Source organism: Rattus norvegicus, chromosome 2 (genome assembly GCF_036323735.1).
Source record: "Rattus norvegicus strain BN/NHsdMcwi chromosome 2, GRCr8, whole genome shotgun sequence".
In the NCBI taxonomy this organism is placed as follows: domain Eukaryota; kingdom Metazoa; phylum Chordata; class Mammalia; order Rodentia; family Muridae; genus Rattus; species Rattus norvegicus.
The window spans coordinates 80,372,075-80,389,912 of NC_086020.1; the positions used below are offsets into that span (position 1 = coordinate 80,372,075).

The 17,838-nt window shown below is 47.0% G+C and overlaps 1 protein-coding gene across 5 annotated transcripts in view; it reads right to left on the reverse strand.

The window, feature by feature from the left end:
- Window positions 1–17,838, reverse strand: part of Trio (trio Rho guanine nucleotide exchange factor) — a 296,340-nt gene that overhangs the window by 136,590 nt on the left and 141,912 nt on the right. For 4 of the 5 annotated variants that reach the window (XM_006232090.5, NM_001107658.3, XM_006232091.5 and 1 more), the window contains exons 10-11: window positions 11,901–12,023; window positions 1,234–1,425 (exon numbers count right to left, since the gene is read on the reverse strand). In XM_006232090.5, the coding sequence (XP_006232152.2) occupies window positions 1,234–1,425; window positions 11,901–12,023 (315 nt within the window). Of the gene's footprint in view, window positions 1–1,233; window positions 1,426–7,322; window positions 7,988–11,900; window positions 12,024–17,838 lie in introns of those variants that run through there. The other variant, XM_039102226.2, reaches the window with a different exon arrangement.

Sequence of the window (17,838 nt, forward strand, 5' to 3'; positions counted from 1 at the left end):
AACATCACTGTCCTGGAGTTAAAACACCTAGCTTACCCACAACCAGGCTATGAGTGACCTGCCCAAGGTCCCAGAACCATACTGAAGGTGCTTTCTTTAAAGCATCCCATGACTACTAGACTCTGGATGTCTTTTTACACAAAGCAAGCCAGACTTGCCTCTCCCCAATTTCTCCAGTGGTTTTATCTTTCCAGATCCTTCTATTGCCATAGTGGTTGTGTACTTAAGCCCAAATTAAAGCAGCTCTTTATAAACTCCCACGTATGGAGAGGCGTGTCACAGCATGTCACAGCAATTTGTGAAGGTACTTTGTGGAACATTTTTTTCCTTACTCACCCAAACTTAAATTTGATTTTATTACTAGTTTAAAAAAAAACCACTTGAAACAAAATAAACCAGGCATAGTAGTGCCATCGTATGATCCAAACACTCAAAGGATGAAGGCAGAATCACTGCCCGTTTACAACCAGAGGGATTTCAGGGCTACCACAGGTTACGCAGCAAAACTCTATTTACAAAAACAAAAATAAAAGGCAACATAGTAATTTCCTTATGCAGTTTTATGACCATATAACTTTGTATATATGCCTATGATCTATATTATTTGTGCTATCTATATACGTGTGTCATATTTTGGTAACTTGGTATCCACCTATTTTTCACGTTCCTGATTATATTTAGTTCTTGAGAGAAGTATGTTACCACAGGCACACAGGGCATTAGCACCTGTACCATGTGGCCTGTGGTATATTTAAACTCAATACAATGTATTAGAATAAGGAGTAGGTGAAAGTAGTCTGCTAAGACCAGAAGGCCACCATGTTTCACCCTATGACCAGGCAACAGACAGACAGTGCCCCACCAGTGCTGCCCACAGCAAGCAGGACCTGACAATGTCATTTACGTGGAGCACTGTTTCTCTCTAACACTGAAAAAAATCTCACTCCACCTCTTGTTTCTCCTGCTCCTCTCCTGACCCACAAGTCTCCCTAACCCCGACTATGGGTGACCCCAACAAAGGCAAATGTGCACTCATGTGACAAGGACAGCCAGCTGCAGACGCAGAAGACAGGAAGAAACTTCCAGGGCTGATGCAGTTGGTACTAATGGGCTCCACCTCCTAACCTGCCACCTTTTGGCCAATGTCTCTTCCTATGACCAACTTCTGAACTTTCCAACAAATCCAAAGACACTGCCGACCAGAGTACATGCTGGCATTACATGATGTCTTACCTCTTTTACATGGGTGTGAAATGACACAGACATGTCCAGCAGGATCTTCCGCTGTTCAACTCGCCGAACAAAGTCTTGTATCCGGTCTTCAAGCTGATGGGCAGCCTGATAAATCTCTTCGGGGTCACATTCCCCAGTCTGAGCCAGCTGCTCTGCTGCTTCTAGCAGTTTATCTGCATTTGTGTACGTGTTCTGCACAAGAGAGTACGCAGAGAAACAGAAGGTGAGCGGCATTCAGCAAACCAGCCAGCGTGGGAGCCACAGTACACAGCAGCAAAGAACCCATTAGCAGCGTGCCTGATCGCTCACTAAATTGGGTAGACAATCTATGGTAAGGAGCAATGATTCCAGGAGGCGCATACATCCCCATCGGTACCCTTTTCTGATGCCAAGCAGATTTTTTTAGCACTGGCCCGAACGGCTCATGACTCGAAAGGCTTTCGATTTTTGCTAAGGTGGAGTCAGGAAATGCCCCATGGCCACAAAGGTCTGTTTCGCTTTTTCATCTTGTTCTGTGGCAGAGAAACTGAGCTTTTCCCCCTCTCTGCGTCACAGCACACAGTTTTAGGAGGAAGGAAGACTTCCAGTGGCTGTAAAGTAGTCGGTGTATAAAGCCACTGTGATGTGGAGAGACATGGGCACTGCTCTCTGAAGACTCTTCTAGTTCAATTCTTGACACACTTGTGGCTGTGACATGAGCAGAGAAGCTACAGCCTGCGACTGTTACTGGAAACTGCTCACAGGGACGTTACTAAGGGGAGGAGGGCCGAGAGGAGCTGGAGGCGCTCAGGGTTGTCAGAGCAGCCTGCCCTACAGGGAGGACAGAGCTCCAGCCTGTGGCTCTGCTAAGGCATCAGCTGGCTCATTCACCCTCCTCCTTAGACTCCTAGAGCTGAATAGAGCAAGTGTCTTACTGAACAGAGTATAAGGTGGGCCAAAGTGTGGGAAGGGTATCCCTGGGGGTGGGGTCAGGCTCCGTGAGCGATGCCGCTTGGAATAGGGAAGCAAGGCTCCACCGAGACAGAGAGGACTTCTGCTGCCCACATCACAATCTCACAGACTGGGTGAGATGTACAAGAAGGACTACTGCAGCCCGTGGTTCTGAAGCCCAGGATCTAAGGGCTTCATCTGATGGCCTTTGTGGCAGTCCCAACATGCTTTGAGGCATTATAAGAGACAAGCCTGCACATATTTCTCCTGGCCCCTCTTCTCTTTATAAAGCCACTAGAATTCAGTCATGGGGCATCTGCCCTGATCCTAAGACCCACCCGTGGACACCAGCCTGAGTCATTTTCTGTCCTACTGCATCACACTGGGGATCATTTCAGCACACAGACCTCTAGGGAGGGCGCACACACACTACACAAAACCACAGCACTCTGTTCCTTGAGAGCTTGTTTGGAGGTTCTAGCAGGGGAGCGCAGCTACTCGTATACCCTTGACCGAAGACCGGTCCTCCTCTATTCGGGGAAGGTCGTCCTCTTCGACCGAGCGCGCAGCTTCCGGAGGGACGCACATGGAGCGGTGAGGGAGGAAGGGGATACCTGCCTAGCCAGCCAGATCAGCCGAATCAACCCTGGCGATCAATGGGGTGACAGATGTTGCAGCCAGATCGCCCTCACATCCCAGCACTCTGTTCCTGATACCCAAGGTTCCTGTGCATCTCACAAAGCAAAACTGGAGCAGCTGATGCCTTAGAGGCTCCTTCTAACTCCATATAAGGTGAACTCCTTATAACTGTTCATCATGTGAAAACCAAAGGAAGACAGGTTCCTTTGCTGGCAACAACAGTCCTATCCCAAAAGAAGACTGACAAACACAAAGGTTCAACAGCGTGGGTACTTAATGCAAGAACTGGCTCTAGCACCCTGTGCAGACCATAATGAGAAACCAGGTCCTAAGACGTGCGTGAATCCGACTGCTTTGCTGCTGTCTAGGGCTGCACCTTGAGGTCGGGAAGTTTCTGGGAATGTACAGCAAGGTCTAGCTACCTGATGCATGCTCGACAGACAGTTCCATTCCTCTAAGGCTCCACTGGGAGATCCTACAGGGCCTCTGACACCATGAAAACCTTGTGTTTGGACTCTGAGCCTTCCTCTGACGTATTGGCTAAAGCTGCCAGGACCCTGTAACTCCTGGATTTTATATGCATGAAAAATCGCCTTCTACCTGGGACCAGTTCCCTGAACAGAACATAGTCCTAGGCTTTTTCTAGCTTACTCCTCCAAACCCTTTCAATCTCTGGGTATAACAAGATTCCGAAGCACCATTCATTAACAGGAATGGCAGCAATCTCTGAACCTACTTTTCATGGCTGTAACAAAGCAGCAAGACGGACTAGCTTTACACATGAAGTGCTTTAGCCCACAGTTCTGCAGACCAAAAGGCGAAGACCAGGTGGTCCCTGGTTTTCCTCTAGTGTCATAAGTAAGGGAGGAAATCACATCTTAAAGTAGGAAGCCAGACGGAGATGGGGGTCTAAAATTCTGTCAAAATGTGTCTCACTGGAGGAACAGCCCTGGAGGCTAGCTGCAGGTGCAACTCTTAAAGGTCCCTTCTCCTAAACTTGTCAGTAGGAGAGCCAAACTCCCAATGAATGGTCCTTTGAGAGATAAACAACGTCCAACACATTTGGAGAAAGAGTGGCCTCCAACTTGGTACACTAGTTATACTCAGTCACACCAGTACAGCGAGGCTGGGGACTGAGTGCAGTTCCCAGCTCAGTGCACCCTTTAGAAAACAGAACCCTGGGAGCAAGCATGTTTCTGAAGTAAAAATTCCTGCTTTCTCACTGATTGTCACCTCAGCTCTGAAGTAACTTAGTTCTCTTGTTTCATTAAGTGAATCTTCATGTGACAGTGCCTCCCAATAGGGGAGCCTTCCTCATTGCCAAGAGCCTTTCTATGACGTCATCAGCAGTAAGGAACCCTGGGAAAAATATGGCTGCTAAAGGAGCAAGTGTATTGTGAATGATACTAAACCACAGCCATGCATTCCCCATCTCATCTTATAGTCAAAGAAATGGTGCTTGTACAGAGGAGAGCAGGGCTTTCCCTAGTACAGAACCACATGTGGCGTGAGGGGTGGGGATGTGAGGGGTGAGGAATTAGGGGATGGAGCCGGGGACATCAGCACTGGCATCTGAACTCCAGCTAGGCCTTCCTTACAACAGAGCTTCCTGAGTCCTTCTGTAATAGACTGGGTTGGCAGTGGTTTCCAATGCTCACTGTCAAACTATCCATATCATCAACACTGGTTTTTGAGCAGCTACTCTAAACCCTACAGAAGTCCTGTGACAGGGACACCAATTCACTTCCACTTCCCTGTGGCAAATTGAGGTTTGCCAAAACCAGTCAACAGAGCAGCAGCTGTTCAAGACCTGATCAAAGACCAGAGACCTGGCAATCTAAAGTTGGTAGGTGTCAGGGGAACTGAAGGGACTGGCCTTCTCCTTTCTTCAGCTTGAGGGCCTCCCTCTTTGGGGTATTCCTTTTCTCCCTATCAGGGAGATTAAAGAACACAATAGCAGGGGTGAGGGTGGGGAGGGAATGGAGAGCAAAGCATTTCCTCTTTCTTGAGAAACAGCTTATGTTGTGTAACCAGCAGAATCTGGGACAGGGGCAGCTGCAATGCAGGGGTAGCTGAGTGGTCCTCCTCCTGCTCTCAGCCACTAGGGCCCGAGCCTCTCCAAAGATGATACACTCTGTATTTACAATAAATGTAAATGCAAATTTCTAGATACTAGAAAGTGAGTATTGGAAATCCTAAATATACCTTTCCCGTTTGTTTTCTTTAAAGACAATGAGCAAAGAAAACATGAATAAAAAAATCTCCAAGATATTTTAATACTACAGAATTGGAGAAGAAGAAGAAGGAAGGGCCAACTACCCAAAGACTATACATGGACTGACCCTGGACTCTGACCTCATAGGTAGCAATGAATATCCTAGTAAGAGCACCAGTGGAAGGGGAAGCCCTGGGTCCTGCCAAGACTGAACCCCCAGTGAACGGGATTGTTGGGGGGAGGGCGGCAATGGGGGCAGGAGGGGGAGGGGACCAACCATACAGAAGGGGATGGGGAAGGGTTAGGAGGATGTTGGCCTGGAAACCGGGAAAGGGAATAACATTTGAAATGTAAATAAGAAATACCCAAGTTAATAAAGATGGATAGGAGGAGGAGGAAGAGGAAGAAGAGGAGGAAGAGGAGGAAGAAGAGGGGGGAGGAGGAGGAAGGGCCAGCACCAAGCAAACCAGATGCTGTGGGCAACTTCAACTGCTGTGTAAAAGGCACAGAACCCCCAAGCATCACTTTTCGTCCAGGAAAGAGAAACACAGCGAATATGGGGCAAGCTTACCACTGTCCCTCGATGCCAACAGATGCCAGAGCGGGAAAGTCAGCAGTCATCATGGCAGGAGCAATCTAAAACCCTTAACAGAGGACTTGGAAAACTCTATGTGGGAGATAAGGCAAAATACCAACTACACTGGCCACTTTTATGTTAACTTGACACAAGCTAGAGTTATCAGAAAGGAGGAACCCCAATTAAGAAAATGCCTCCATAAGATCTAGCTGTAGGGTATTTTCTAAATTAGTGATTAATGTGGGAGGGGGTAACTCTCATTTGTGGGTGGTGCTGTCACTGGGCTGACTGTCCTGGGTTCTCTAAGGAAGCAGGCTGAGCAAGTCATGTGAAGCAAGCCAGTAAGCAGCACTCCTGCAGGACCTCTGCATCAGCTCCTGCCTCCAGGTTCCAGCCCTGCTTGAGTTCCTGTCCCAACTTCCTTCAGTGATGAGCAGTGCTGTAGAAGTGTAAGACAAATAATCCCTTCTCCCCAAACTGCTTTGCTCATGGTGTTTCGTCACAGCAACAGTGACCCCAACTGGGCACCAACTACTGTTTACATCTGTCAGCATTTCACCAGAGACACCCATTATTTTCCCAGGGTGGGTGGGTGTTCAAAAAACTAAGGCGGGCACAGGATAAACACTGGTGACACCATCTACGTTAGGTCCTGACACGCCTAGCTACTGTCAAAGTCCTTTCATAGCCAACCTCTTATTTCCAATCATCTCCATGTTCTAGATCAAGGAGCAGGAATTCTGAAGACCTTCTGTCACTGATTCCCTCCCTCCCTCCTTAATGCATTCTTACAGCAACCTGGTGAAGGGAGATATCAGTACCATTTTACAGTTAGGGGAAAGGGACTCAGAAAAACTGAGCGACTATCTGAGGGCTGATGGTTACACAATCAGAGAGGAACAGTCATCTCCTTCAGTTTCAGGAAACGTAACAGGGAAAGCAGCCTCAAGGACCTGCCCTGTCTTTCCTTCTCTGTGGTCTGAGGACCTGACTAACTGCAGCTGCTGCACGGACGACCTCAGCTCGGAGGGAAATGCTGCGTTAAAAAGAATCTGCCCTGAATTCTCTACTTGTTAGTTTCAAATGACTAAAACGTAATATGTATAGTAAAAGCTAGGTTTATTAAAAACAAATAGATGTCAGAAGTTCAAGTCATGGACACACGTGTATGTCTGTGTGGACACAGCATCCTCCTAGCAAACACTGAGCATGGTGAGGACATCCCTAGTCTTCTGAAACTGTACCAAGAGCTTCGTTACAGGACACATTCTCAGACCCTTTTCTAGGAAGGTGATTACATGACACACACAAAGCTTTCCAGACACATGTCTTGAGAAGGATGCCTTGGGGCAAGTTAAGACACGGGAAGCTGAAGTGCACGGTCGTGCGAGCATCACAGAGGACCTATGGAGAGATGCTAAGCCAGAGTCTCCAATGTCTGTCAGGACCCTGCTGCTCTTGGGAACCAGCTGTCATAAACTTGCTTTCTCTGGGCTTTACACATCTGTTGTGATCATAACTTATTAAATTTAAAAACACTGACTCAGGAAACTATTCAGTGAAAGATTGCTGCTCAAGAAGCACCTTCCTTTCCACCAGTCACCTTCACGTATTTCACATGGAGAGCATTTTAAGTTTTACAGAGTACAAGACAATGCTCCATGGCTGTGCACGTCCCACAGCACACAACAGCCACAGTGGCTCACTCGACAGCAAAGATGTACTCACAATCACCGCACAGACAGACGGCCGACTCGCAGTCGTCACAAGGAAGTCCTGGCTCTGTAAGACTGAGCCAGCTCTTCCTGACGCGGCCCTAGCAGCATCGGAAACAAACACTAAAGCCCTGGGCACCGCGACTCCAAGGGTTGGCGTCCGATAAAGCCAGTCTACGGCTCACTTCCACCACGTCGACGTGGGACGTTCTTTCAGGGTTCCTCCTTCCTAGAACACTGAATTGCTCTACAGAATAAACCTATCTTTAGCCCATTTTCAGAGAACTGAGCTATAGGCTTTCACTGCTTCCTGCTTTAGCCTGCCTATGCTACCTCATCAAGCCACAGATCTCTAAGTTCAGGGCTTTGTTAATCACCTTGCTACTTTAAGATCTCTAGGGGGCTGGAGCGACGGTGTGGCGGTTAATCGCGGTGGACTACATTTGATCCCACCACCTACAGGGCAGCTCACAATTGCCTGTAGCTCTATGCCCAGGGGTCTAATACCCTCTACCCTCTTTTGGCCTCTATGGGCACCAGGCATGCATTGGTGCACAGACATAGATGCAGACAAAATACACACACATAAAATAAATAAATCTTTTCATAAAAAAGACCTCTAAACAAAACCAACTTGGAATTAATGTTACAGAGGAATCTGGAAAAGAAACCCCATCTTAACAAAGAAGAGGGGTTTGTTTTTCTATACATCTCAAACTCTGTATTCCCTCTGGGAATATAGTTTTACTTATGCTGTTCCTATTTCGGAGTTTAAGGTGTATCTAATAGCAAAGTCTAAAACCCAAACCAGTAACGCCATTGCATTTAAAGCAGGCCAAGATGAGGGGCTGAGGCAAAGCAGACCCCCCTCCCCGCAATCCTCCTAGTACAATGTAAGGCAAGCTACTCTGTTCCTGAGGAAAAGATAAGTTTTGACGAAGAGAGCTTCAAAGCCAAAGTGTGCTTCCTTGACAGAGAGTCTGTCTAGAACCGATCTGCTGTACACATTTGTACTGGAGACAGAGTAGGAGTCACCCAACACTCAGGACTTCTCATGGGTTCGGGGTCGTGGCTCCGTGCCTGCCTGTCCTGGAGAGGCCTCTTGTCCTGCCTGTGACGGCGTGTTCCTGAGGCACAGCAAACTCCCTGGGAGGACTGTGTCTTGGAGCTTTGTTATTATAGCACAGGTGTGAGCATGAGCAGAGCCGGCCGCAGGTGTGCGTCCTCCCCTTACTGACCACAAATGAGCCATGCATGGAAGGAAGCAGGTGACCGGGGGGAGAATAAAAGCAGCAGAGCCGTCTCTAGCTACCGTCTATGGAGCAAGTGATGCTTTTCAAGGGAAGAGTAAAGGTAAGTCAGGGGTGGGGGTGCGGGGGGCAGCTGCTAAGGATGCTGGCAGCAGAGGCCGTCACTGAAGGGTCCAGGCCCTACAGAATGGACTGGAGCATGGGTGGAGAGGCAAAGATAAGATCTGGGAGGCAGAAGTCAGTTAAAACAAAACAAACAAATAAAAAGCCAGCTGTAGCCACATGCTGAGGCAGAGTCTAAGTTATGCCAGTACAAGCTGGCCACACACATGCAGCCCTGGAAGGCCTCGTTCACTCAAGCCTGGCCTCTTGACCTTCGAGGTGCCAGCCTCCAAAAGCCTTCCTCTCTATGCTACCGTAGCCAGTTCTTTAACTTTTGTGTCCTGGCTTGGGTATTACATTCTATTACACGAAGCCACTTTGCCACAAGCCATGCCTGTTGAGGAAGTTGAGCCTGAGGTGGCTGCTTGCACCCTTGTCCGCTCCCCTGCACCCGGTGGAAGAGCCAATGTGTGGTCCGTGGTTGTTTAAAAGCTAGAAGGAGGGAAAGTGGGTGCAGGTATTTGAAAACATGAGCTCAAGTATTCCTGATATTTCCCTGCATGTATCTGACTTCCATCACTGCATGTTCACTTTGGGGAAGATGGTTGGATACCCCTGGTGTCCCTGAGACAAGGAGTGAGAAGTGAGCAAGCACTGGAACTCGGGAGGACAGCACAAGGGACAAACTAGCACCGGCCTCTCTGCTGACCAGGGATAAGAGAACAGCAGAAGGGACAAGCTAGCACTGGCCTCTCTGCTGACCAGGGATGGAAAGCCATTCACAGTACACACTTCTGTGACCTTTGCTTCCTGAGAATCCTTGTGCCGGCAGTTCTGATGACTGCCTCAGAGTCAGGGCCCACAGAGTACAGGGTTAGGTCAGCTACAGGTGACAGCTCCTTAATGGAGAATGGAGACAACCACAGGGCTGCAGAGGAGGTAACACAAGTGACAGATATTCTTCTCCTGCATATTAGAAGATGTCAAGAGAGCTGAAGGGCACCCCAATCTGAGAGCACGAGGAAACATGAGCTCTTACCAGCAGTCTGGCCTTCTAGAGCTTGGGCGTTTGCCATTGTGCTCTGAGATTCTTTGATGCCTGAATGGTTCCTGCTCATGTAATTCAAATTTATCCTCAGCTCAAAGTAATTTTGGAAGTAATTTATCATATGAAAAAAATGAAGGCAAGATAAGAATACATTTTCTATGTTTGGTTATAATAAAGTGGCCAAACATTTTCCAGGAAATAAAAGCAGGGAGAGCCCCATGGAATGTGGGCATCTGCAGACTTCTGAGCCATGTCCCAGGGCTGCAGACCCAGAGAACAGACCCATCCCTTCTCCTTTGCACAGGGAACCAGCTCTTAGAAGTGAGGTTTTAAACATGTTTCTGTGATGGAGTGGGACTTAGGGACCATTTGTTATCTTGTAATTCCGCTCTTCCATCCAATTCTCTGAGCAGCAAATAGGCAAGCCATTTACTTGAGGAAAGCTCGGCACAGCCACGATCCCGTGGTTAGCGGGCTGTGAGACTACAGTGTTCTCACCACACTCCACTCTTCCTTTAGTAACTGAAGCGTCTTCCGTTCTCATACTTCATGCTTCAAGTCTCTCGTCTCGGGGCCTCTCTGACACTGTCCGTTACTGCTTTCCTGGTAGAGTGTGGAGAGCTCTTGGGGATGCTTCCAGGAATTTGACAAGAATATTTACATTGTGCTAGGACAAGGAAGTAGGCTCAGGAAAAGAATGTGACGTTGGGCTAGAACAAGACTAAGATGAACACAGCTGAGGAATGTATTGTATTCCTTGTGTCTTGGTCATCCTGATGAATCCCTAAACACAGTGACCATGGGACTCTGTTTATTGTCCTGTTTGCTCCTTGACTTCTTTGTCTTTGATCTAGAACTGACCCTACTCTTTGCATGTTCCTAGAATGGCATAAAAGCAGACTGGGAAAAAAAACCTGTTTCAGCCCCGGCTGGAGGGAGTCATGCTGTCTAAATGCCTTTTTCTTTTTTAATCTTCCCTCCCTGGAGACCTTGTTGACTGACTGAGCTGGCTTGGTCAGTAGATCCTTTTCTGATACCTTATATATTTCTTTAAAACTCTTGCCATTTGAATTTTAGGTATGAGGATTAAAATAAACACAGGACTAATCAATTATAAGCTACCCAACTGGATAATCTATTTCTTGATATAACCAATTCCTCCATTCACTGCAATTACTGGTATTTGGGGATAAATTATTATATCATACTTTATAATTTTTTCTGCATGAATTTTCTCGCTTCTTTTGCTTTGATTTTTGTGTGTGTGTTTTGCCTTACTTGATTTTCTTTACTATGCCCCACAGCAGTGATGTTTTCTGTTTTCACACTTTTTGTGATCACTCAAAAATTCCAAACGGCCTGCACAAGGCCTCTCGCTGACTCAGGCCACACTGGCCTCTTCAGCACACACCTCTGCTGTGACTGAAGAGCCAATGTCTAATGCTCCTTCTCTCGGGGGCCGCTTTCTGCTTCTCATCTGTAAGATCCTGTGATAGGCTATCTACAAAGACCATAATCTGTCAGAATTTGTTTTTGTACTACGTGGATGGCCTCTTTAGTGTGTCTGTTGTGAGGGTATTTGTTTTTGTTTGTTTGAGACAGGGTTTCTCTGTTAGCCCTGGCTGTCCTGGAGCTCACTCTGTAAATAAGGCTGACCTGGAACCTAAAGGCTCTTGCCACCACTTCTGAATTAGGCGATTTTTTTGAAAGCAACTTTTCTTTGTTCCCTTACGACGTCCATAGCTGCATCTGTGTGCCTTTTCAGATCAGAGTCCTGCTGTCAGTCGATGCCACAGCCAACACTTGAACTCTACAAATCCTGTGCTCTGAGCACCCTCTACAAGTGGTCCAGCCTCCCAAGCACACAGTTAACACAACTAGAAATGGACAAACCAAATATCAGGTCTGTCACTGCAGAAACCTCAGAAGTTGTTCTCCAACTGTGAAGTGGAAGCCACAGACTAGGCTAATAAATGGAAGAAAATCATTAAAGACAAACTTGTTTGAAAACCACTACAATTTACAGAGAATAACTGACCAGATCAATTTCTGCCTGGATGAAGATCACTGTATTCTGAAATTAATTTAAACTAACTAAACGACCTCCCACACCCAGCGAAGGCTAAGTCACTTCAGGTTTGTTAAAAGAGACCTCCAACTTGGCCACCAGGTATTCAGGGCCCTTTCGTACCTGTGCAACTTCCTCGAAGTCCTCATGGCGTTTCTGCAAAGCTCTGGCCCGGTGAAGGGATTTGCCCACGCCTGTGTGTTTGCTCAGAAATGCTTCTCCGTGGTTCTCTATCCAGTCCAGCACCTGCGAAGGAAACAGCGCCATGGGCCATTAACACAGCTTCCACCTTGCTCATTGGTTAGGCCAATCTAGAAAGAATCATTCCTTTTCAAAATCCTGCAGCAAACATGAAGCAAAACAAAATAAACTAGGAAGAAATGCCTGACTACTGATTTAATTCACTTTGCAATTACGTCTTACATCTGCTTCTCCACCCGGACTGTACCCAGCTTTTATATAAAAAGAGCGGATTGTTCTAAGTATAAACACTGCATACAGTGATGGTTAAATTAAATCTCACCTCATCTGAGGTGTGACAGAGCCACCAAACTGACTGGATTTGGGGTAATATGGTGGGCATGGCACTATGCCTCGCAACTCAGGTGACTCAGGTTTAACTATGCAGTGAGGTGGGGTTTCCTGTTCGTTTTTATCTCTTTTGTAGAAGATACCAAACACAGACGAAAGCCTAAGAAAACACAACACTAACATGCCTCTGGCCTGGACTTGGAGGATAATGTACTCTATAAACTGTGAGGTATTACAACAGCCAGACATCCCATAAACTTAACCAGAGTGCAAGCTGGTATTCTGTCCTCACGGCTGGAGCTTAGTGGTGCAGCTCACTGGCGCTTGAACTTTTGAACTCACATGACACTAGCAATATCTAACAGGATACTTACATCAAATGAACACTGAGTCTGTGTTGGAGAGTGGCAGAAAAACTATCAAGTGATCTCCTTAAAACGTTACAAAAACGTACATAATGTACACTGGCTAGTGGACCGTTAATGATGGGCCATTATAGTGTACATGTTTGTGACTATGGTACTGTCTAATTCTGTGAGGTTAATAAAACACAACACTTTGAGCTGGGTGTATGTGACAGAAATGTCTGCTCACAGCTCTAGAAACCAGTAAGTCCAAGATTACGGTGCCACTGTCCTGCGAGGGCTATTCCTCCCAGGCTGTGGCTTCCACAGTCCTCAAAAAGCCTAGGAGCTGAACAAACTTTCCCAGACTCCTTTTCTAAAGGCATCGATCTCATCCCCAAGGGTGAATTCCTTATGACCTCACACTCTCAAAGGTCTCGCACAGAACTCAAAGTGATCTTGGATGGATATAGAAACAGGGCATACCCAGCCAAGACAGTGGTGGGGGAAACCCTTACTAATGTCAAAATAAACCAGGGTGAACTGCTGGTCCACAGTGGCTGAACTGTGCTCCTGGACAGGCTGCACAGTAAAGGCAACCTGCTCTCCATCCCTCACCTGAGGCCCCTTCCGCACCTTTCCACACCTGAGCACCCTTTCTGCACCGTTCTATTCCACACAGATGGCGGTGAACCTTACAAACCTCCAGGACCCTGTAGAAATCATTTTGGAATTGTGAGCAGCCATGAGCTGAAGTGAGGTTAGGGAACGGAAGCGGGCCCAGCCGTGGGTGCTCAGGCCAAGGCTGCACACTCCTCCCATTCTCGTTCCCTCCCTGTTCACTTCGTGCCTGGTTTATTTAGGACTTACCTGTCCGAGTCAGCACTGACAGTCACCCGCCATCATCCTTGCTCCCTGGTCCTATCCGTGTTGTCTAACTCATCTACCCGTTCTGATTCTGCCCTGCAAGGACACGCTTCCACGCTTCCGACACCCACCCCTCTGCACACAGGTGCGATCTGACTGTGTGCGTGGAGAAGGTTCCCTATTTTTCTCAGCTTTGGTTTCCCTCCCAGTCAGCGGTGATGAGCGCACACAGTTGGGGACTTAAATGTGTCTGCGTGAACCACGGCAGCAACCACAAGGCAGATGCGCGGCACACCTGGACCTCTGGCCTGCTGGCATCTTACTTGAAGCTCTTGGACGGCACAGGCTGTAAATATTCCATTCTGTCTGAACGGCTGCTCGCCGCAGGCCAGTTGTTTTGGGGATTATAAACACAGTGCGGGAATCGTTAGGCAACTCTCCACCTGCTGCCCAGTAGACCTGGGTCTGCTGAGGAGACCTCAGTAAGCATGTCTCGTTCCCCTAACGACTGTCACAGTGAGTGAGACCAACTCCACACAGAACTGCAGAGTCCATCAGGAACCCCCAAAGCTTCCGAGAGGCAGGCTAGAGAGACAGAAGTTCACTGAGAAGTGTAGACTTCGGGTGTGGCACATTTCAATGCGTGATACTTTTATTTGTAAGTTCTTTATATAAAGTTTTAATAAGCAAAAAAGTATTTTAAACTTGAAAAAGGTTTTAAAAGTACAAAAATAAGATCCAAGCTCCAGCTTCCATTATCCAGGGATAATGGGGGGAAGACTTTTAAGAAACAAAAACCCACAACTTTTTGAAGTATATTCTTTATATTCCTTGACTTAAAAACAACAACAAACCAAAACCAAAAACCAAACCAAACAAATAAACAAAAACATCTCAAAGTCAGAGGCTTGGTGATTCCTCTCAGCTTACAGAGATTTGAAGCAAGGCATGGCGTCACAATGCTGGAGATAGACATTCGCTAGATAGCTAGAGGGAGCTAATCACCACATTTTTTTTTCTTTCTTTTTTTCGCAGCTGGGGACTGAACCCAGGGCCTTGCGCTTGCTAGGCAAGCGCTCTACCACTGAGCTAAATCCCCAACCCCAATCACCACATTTTTATTTTATTTTTTAACCCTCAGAAAAGTACTGCAGGAAACTCAGCTTGGAAAGAAAAAGCTATTGTGTGTGGCTCCCGCAGCGTGATAGTGGCCATTTTTCCTTTAGCAATGGCTCTTTCCAACAGAGACGTAGAAATACTGCTGACACTGTGTTTCTAACAAACACCAAAGCAACTGAAGAGATGTGCAGGTACCAAGCACTTCATTAAGATAAGAGCAGACATTTACGGAATCCTGCTGAAGTTCCCAAGTCTCCCTCAAGGCTACTGTCTCTTTAGAAAGTCTGGGTAAATTTTCCTTCTTGACAAGGAGATTGTGGATTAATGTATTTGTGAAAGTTACAGCACCTTAAAGACATGTACACAAACCCTTCATTTCAATATAAGAAGATTAGCAAGTCGTGGAATTTTATCACCTCAGTCCAGCCAGCCATCTCTGATCACAGCTGTAGCCAATGGTTGTCAATTCTGTTCCACAAAAAAAAAAAAAAAAAAAAAAAAAAAAAAACAACACCAAACCAGCGTCTGCCCTCCCCCTCAAGCTGAAGAACAAGTCAAAAGTTAATCTTTTACCTCAGCAACATGGCTCACAGGCAGAACAAAAAAAATCTAGGAAGCTATTACTGTCTTCCTCCCTATGCAGAAGGCAGGGTGTGAGCATCTTTCCTGCTCCTCAGTGCCCTCTAGTGGACAACTCCAAGGTCAAGTTACTGAAAAGACAGCGCAAAGCGCAACACTTAGGTGCTTCAGCTAAATGTGCAGAAAACTGCTGATGGTTTGACCTCTGAATAATGACAAGTCTGACCGTGATGATGGCAAGTGCGCCTCTGAGAACTATTACTCATCTTGCCATCTGAGCACCTGCTGCTGAGGCAGGCCTGGCATACCATACCGCTGTGCACACAGTAAGTTCTTCCAACCAACCAGGGAAAGGCACCATCACTCCTGTTTAGCGGAGGCAGTTAACAGTCTCGGTTACTTTGTGGAGGAGCCAATGTGTAGGGTAGGGAGGCAGCCTCCCAGCATTTTTCTTAAGCTTCTGCTATTGCCTCTTCTGGGCTGGCACAGCTGATGGGTAGGTAGGTGTCAGTACTGCGAGAAGGAGAAAAGCACTCCAGCGTCGGAACACTTCTGCTACTGGTGAGAAGTGGTTCTGCAAAAGCAGAGACTCAAACTGGGTGGAGGCCAATTAGCAAGTGCGCAGGACAAGCCCCTGACACATTCTCCGCGCAGGGAGCAGGGTCCCGGCCATCTTAAAAACCATACCCAATCTGTAAAGCAGTTTTCTATAAGAGGGTCCTACTACCTATTCTACCAGACTTTCGGGACTCATATGTCTCCCTGAGTATTAGTATAAGAACTTGTGAATAAATATAAAACCGTGTAAAAGAGTTTAATCCTCACAGAGCCCTTCAGCGTGTGCTTGGAAACACTCGTGCGTTTGATTATTGGAGGTGTCCAGACTTTGCTGCAAGTCCACAGATCACGAAGCTTTCTAAGGTCTAAAGACAACATGGGCTCTAAATCTGTACCTATTCCCTGGAGTGAAATATGTGTAGACTTTCACTATTGTCCCTTCTAAGCTAAAAACAAGGCTCCAGGAAGTTAACTCAAGAGAAACACTTGAAATGCAGGGCTTGACCTGATATACAGTCTTAGGCATCAGCACAGTTAAGTGACAAGGTGGAAAGTCCAGCTGGAAACCATGGCAGTATCTTTTATAAACTGCATTTCCATCTCTAAAAATGCTGCTTGTCTAAACCAGACAAGAAATCTGTCATTGCCTGGGGAATAGTATACCTAGCCACAGGACTTAAGGTAACCCAAAGAACATGCAGATAAAACACAAAAAGGCTTGTCCACTTCAACAACATGTGTATGTGTGCGTGTGCGTGTGTGTGTGTGTGTGTGTGTGTGTGTGTGTGTGCGCACGCGCGCGTGTGTGTGTTTTCTGTCCTATTAGTGGAACCGTCTTTGAGGTCACATGTTACAGACATTATAAAGGCAGTGTATAATTTCGCCCTAACTGGGCATGGCCTTGTGGTCTTGGGAGGTGCTAGATCATAGAGATTGTAGAAGGTGAACTAAGGCGGGACTCCATTTACACAGCTATGGGGGAAGCTGTCATCCATGGCCTGGCGAGAACTTCTGATGATGTGGTTTCCTTTGGGTCACACATTCCCTTAAAATAGCACAATAAACTCACTTGTTTGCCAAGGTGGGCTTTGGTGTAATCATACTTTGGGCTATCCTTGTGCTCTCCCTTGACAGGAGCCTGTATCTGTTTATATCTCTCCAAGAAAAGGACTCACACAACAAACACAGTACCTCTGTACCCCCCGTGGGAGAAAGATACACTGGTGAGAAGATTTGAGAATGACCCGGATCTGCTCAGTGACTTAAGAAAGGTTTCCTCATTGTATTTTTTCCTGACAGAGTTTCACTATGCTGCCTAGGCTGGCCTTTGTCTCCTAGGCTTGAGTGAACTCTCTTGCCCCAGACTTCTGAGTAGCTGGGACCTGGTACACACCAGTGTGCCTCATTGCCTGAGAAAACCTGTTTTGTGATACAGCATCTATGTGGAAGGAATGCTTGTAGGAGGTAATTCCAGAGTGTTGCTCCCACACGAGGTCCCCAGGAGCAAACAGAGACTTTTGAGGGAGAGGTCTCCCTGCCTGGAGAGCATCTCATGGTGTGGAGATTGCAGGGCCATGTGCCTTGTTGTATTGGATAACTGAATTGCAACACTCTAGGAGCCGGGCAAACAGGACAGGAAAAGAAGTCTGAGAGCATGCTGCTTTGGATGCCTTCCATGACTGGGAATGACCCTTCCTGAACAAGTGTGGGGCAGGAAGAGCCACTGCCTTCACATAAAAACCAAAGTCAAACATAGGCATAAAGGAAAACACTGACCAAAAGTCGCTGTTATTCCATTTAACGCAAATAAGCCTTCCACGAGGGTTCTTCAACAGGAAACGGGAAATGGAAATGTGTATTACATGATTGTCAGGATCATGCAAAGGTCGCATTCAGGCTAACGGTGGCAAAGGTAAGAGCAGTGAGCAGCCAGCACGTGTGAGCTGGGTAAGCCTGCACCAACGAGCCCCACTCCCACACCTCTGTGGCCCTGACCCACTCCCCCTGACCGTACCCCTCACTACCATCCCAAACTGCTTCTGTACAAAGATTATGAGAAATTA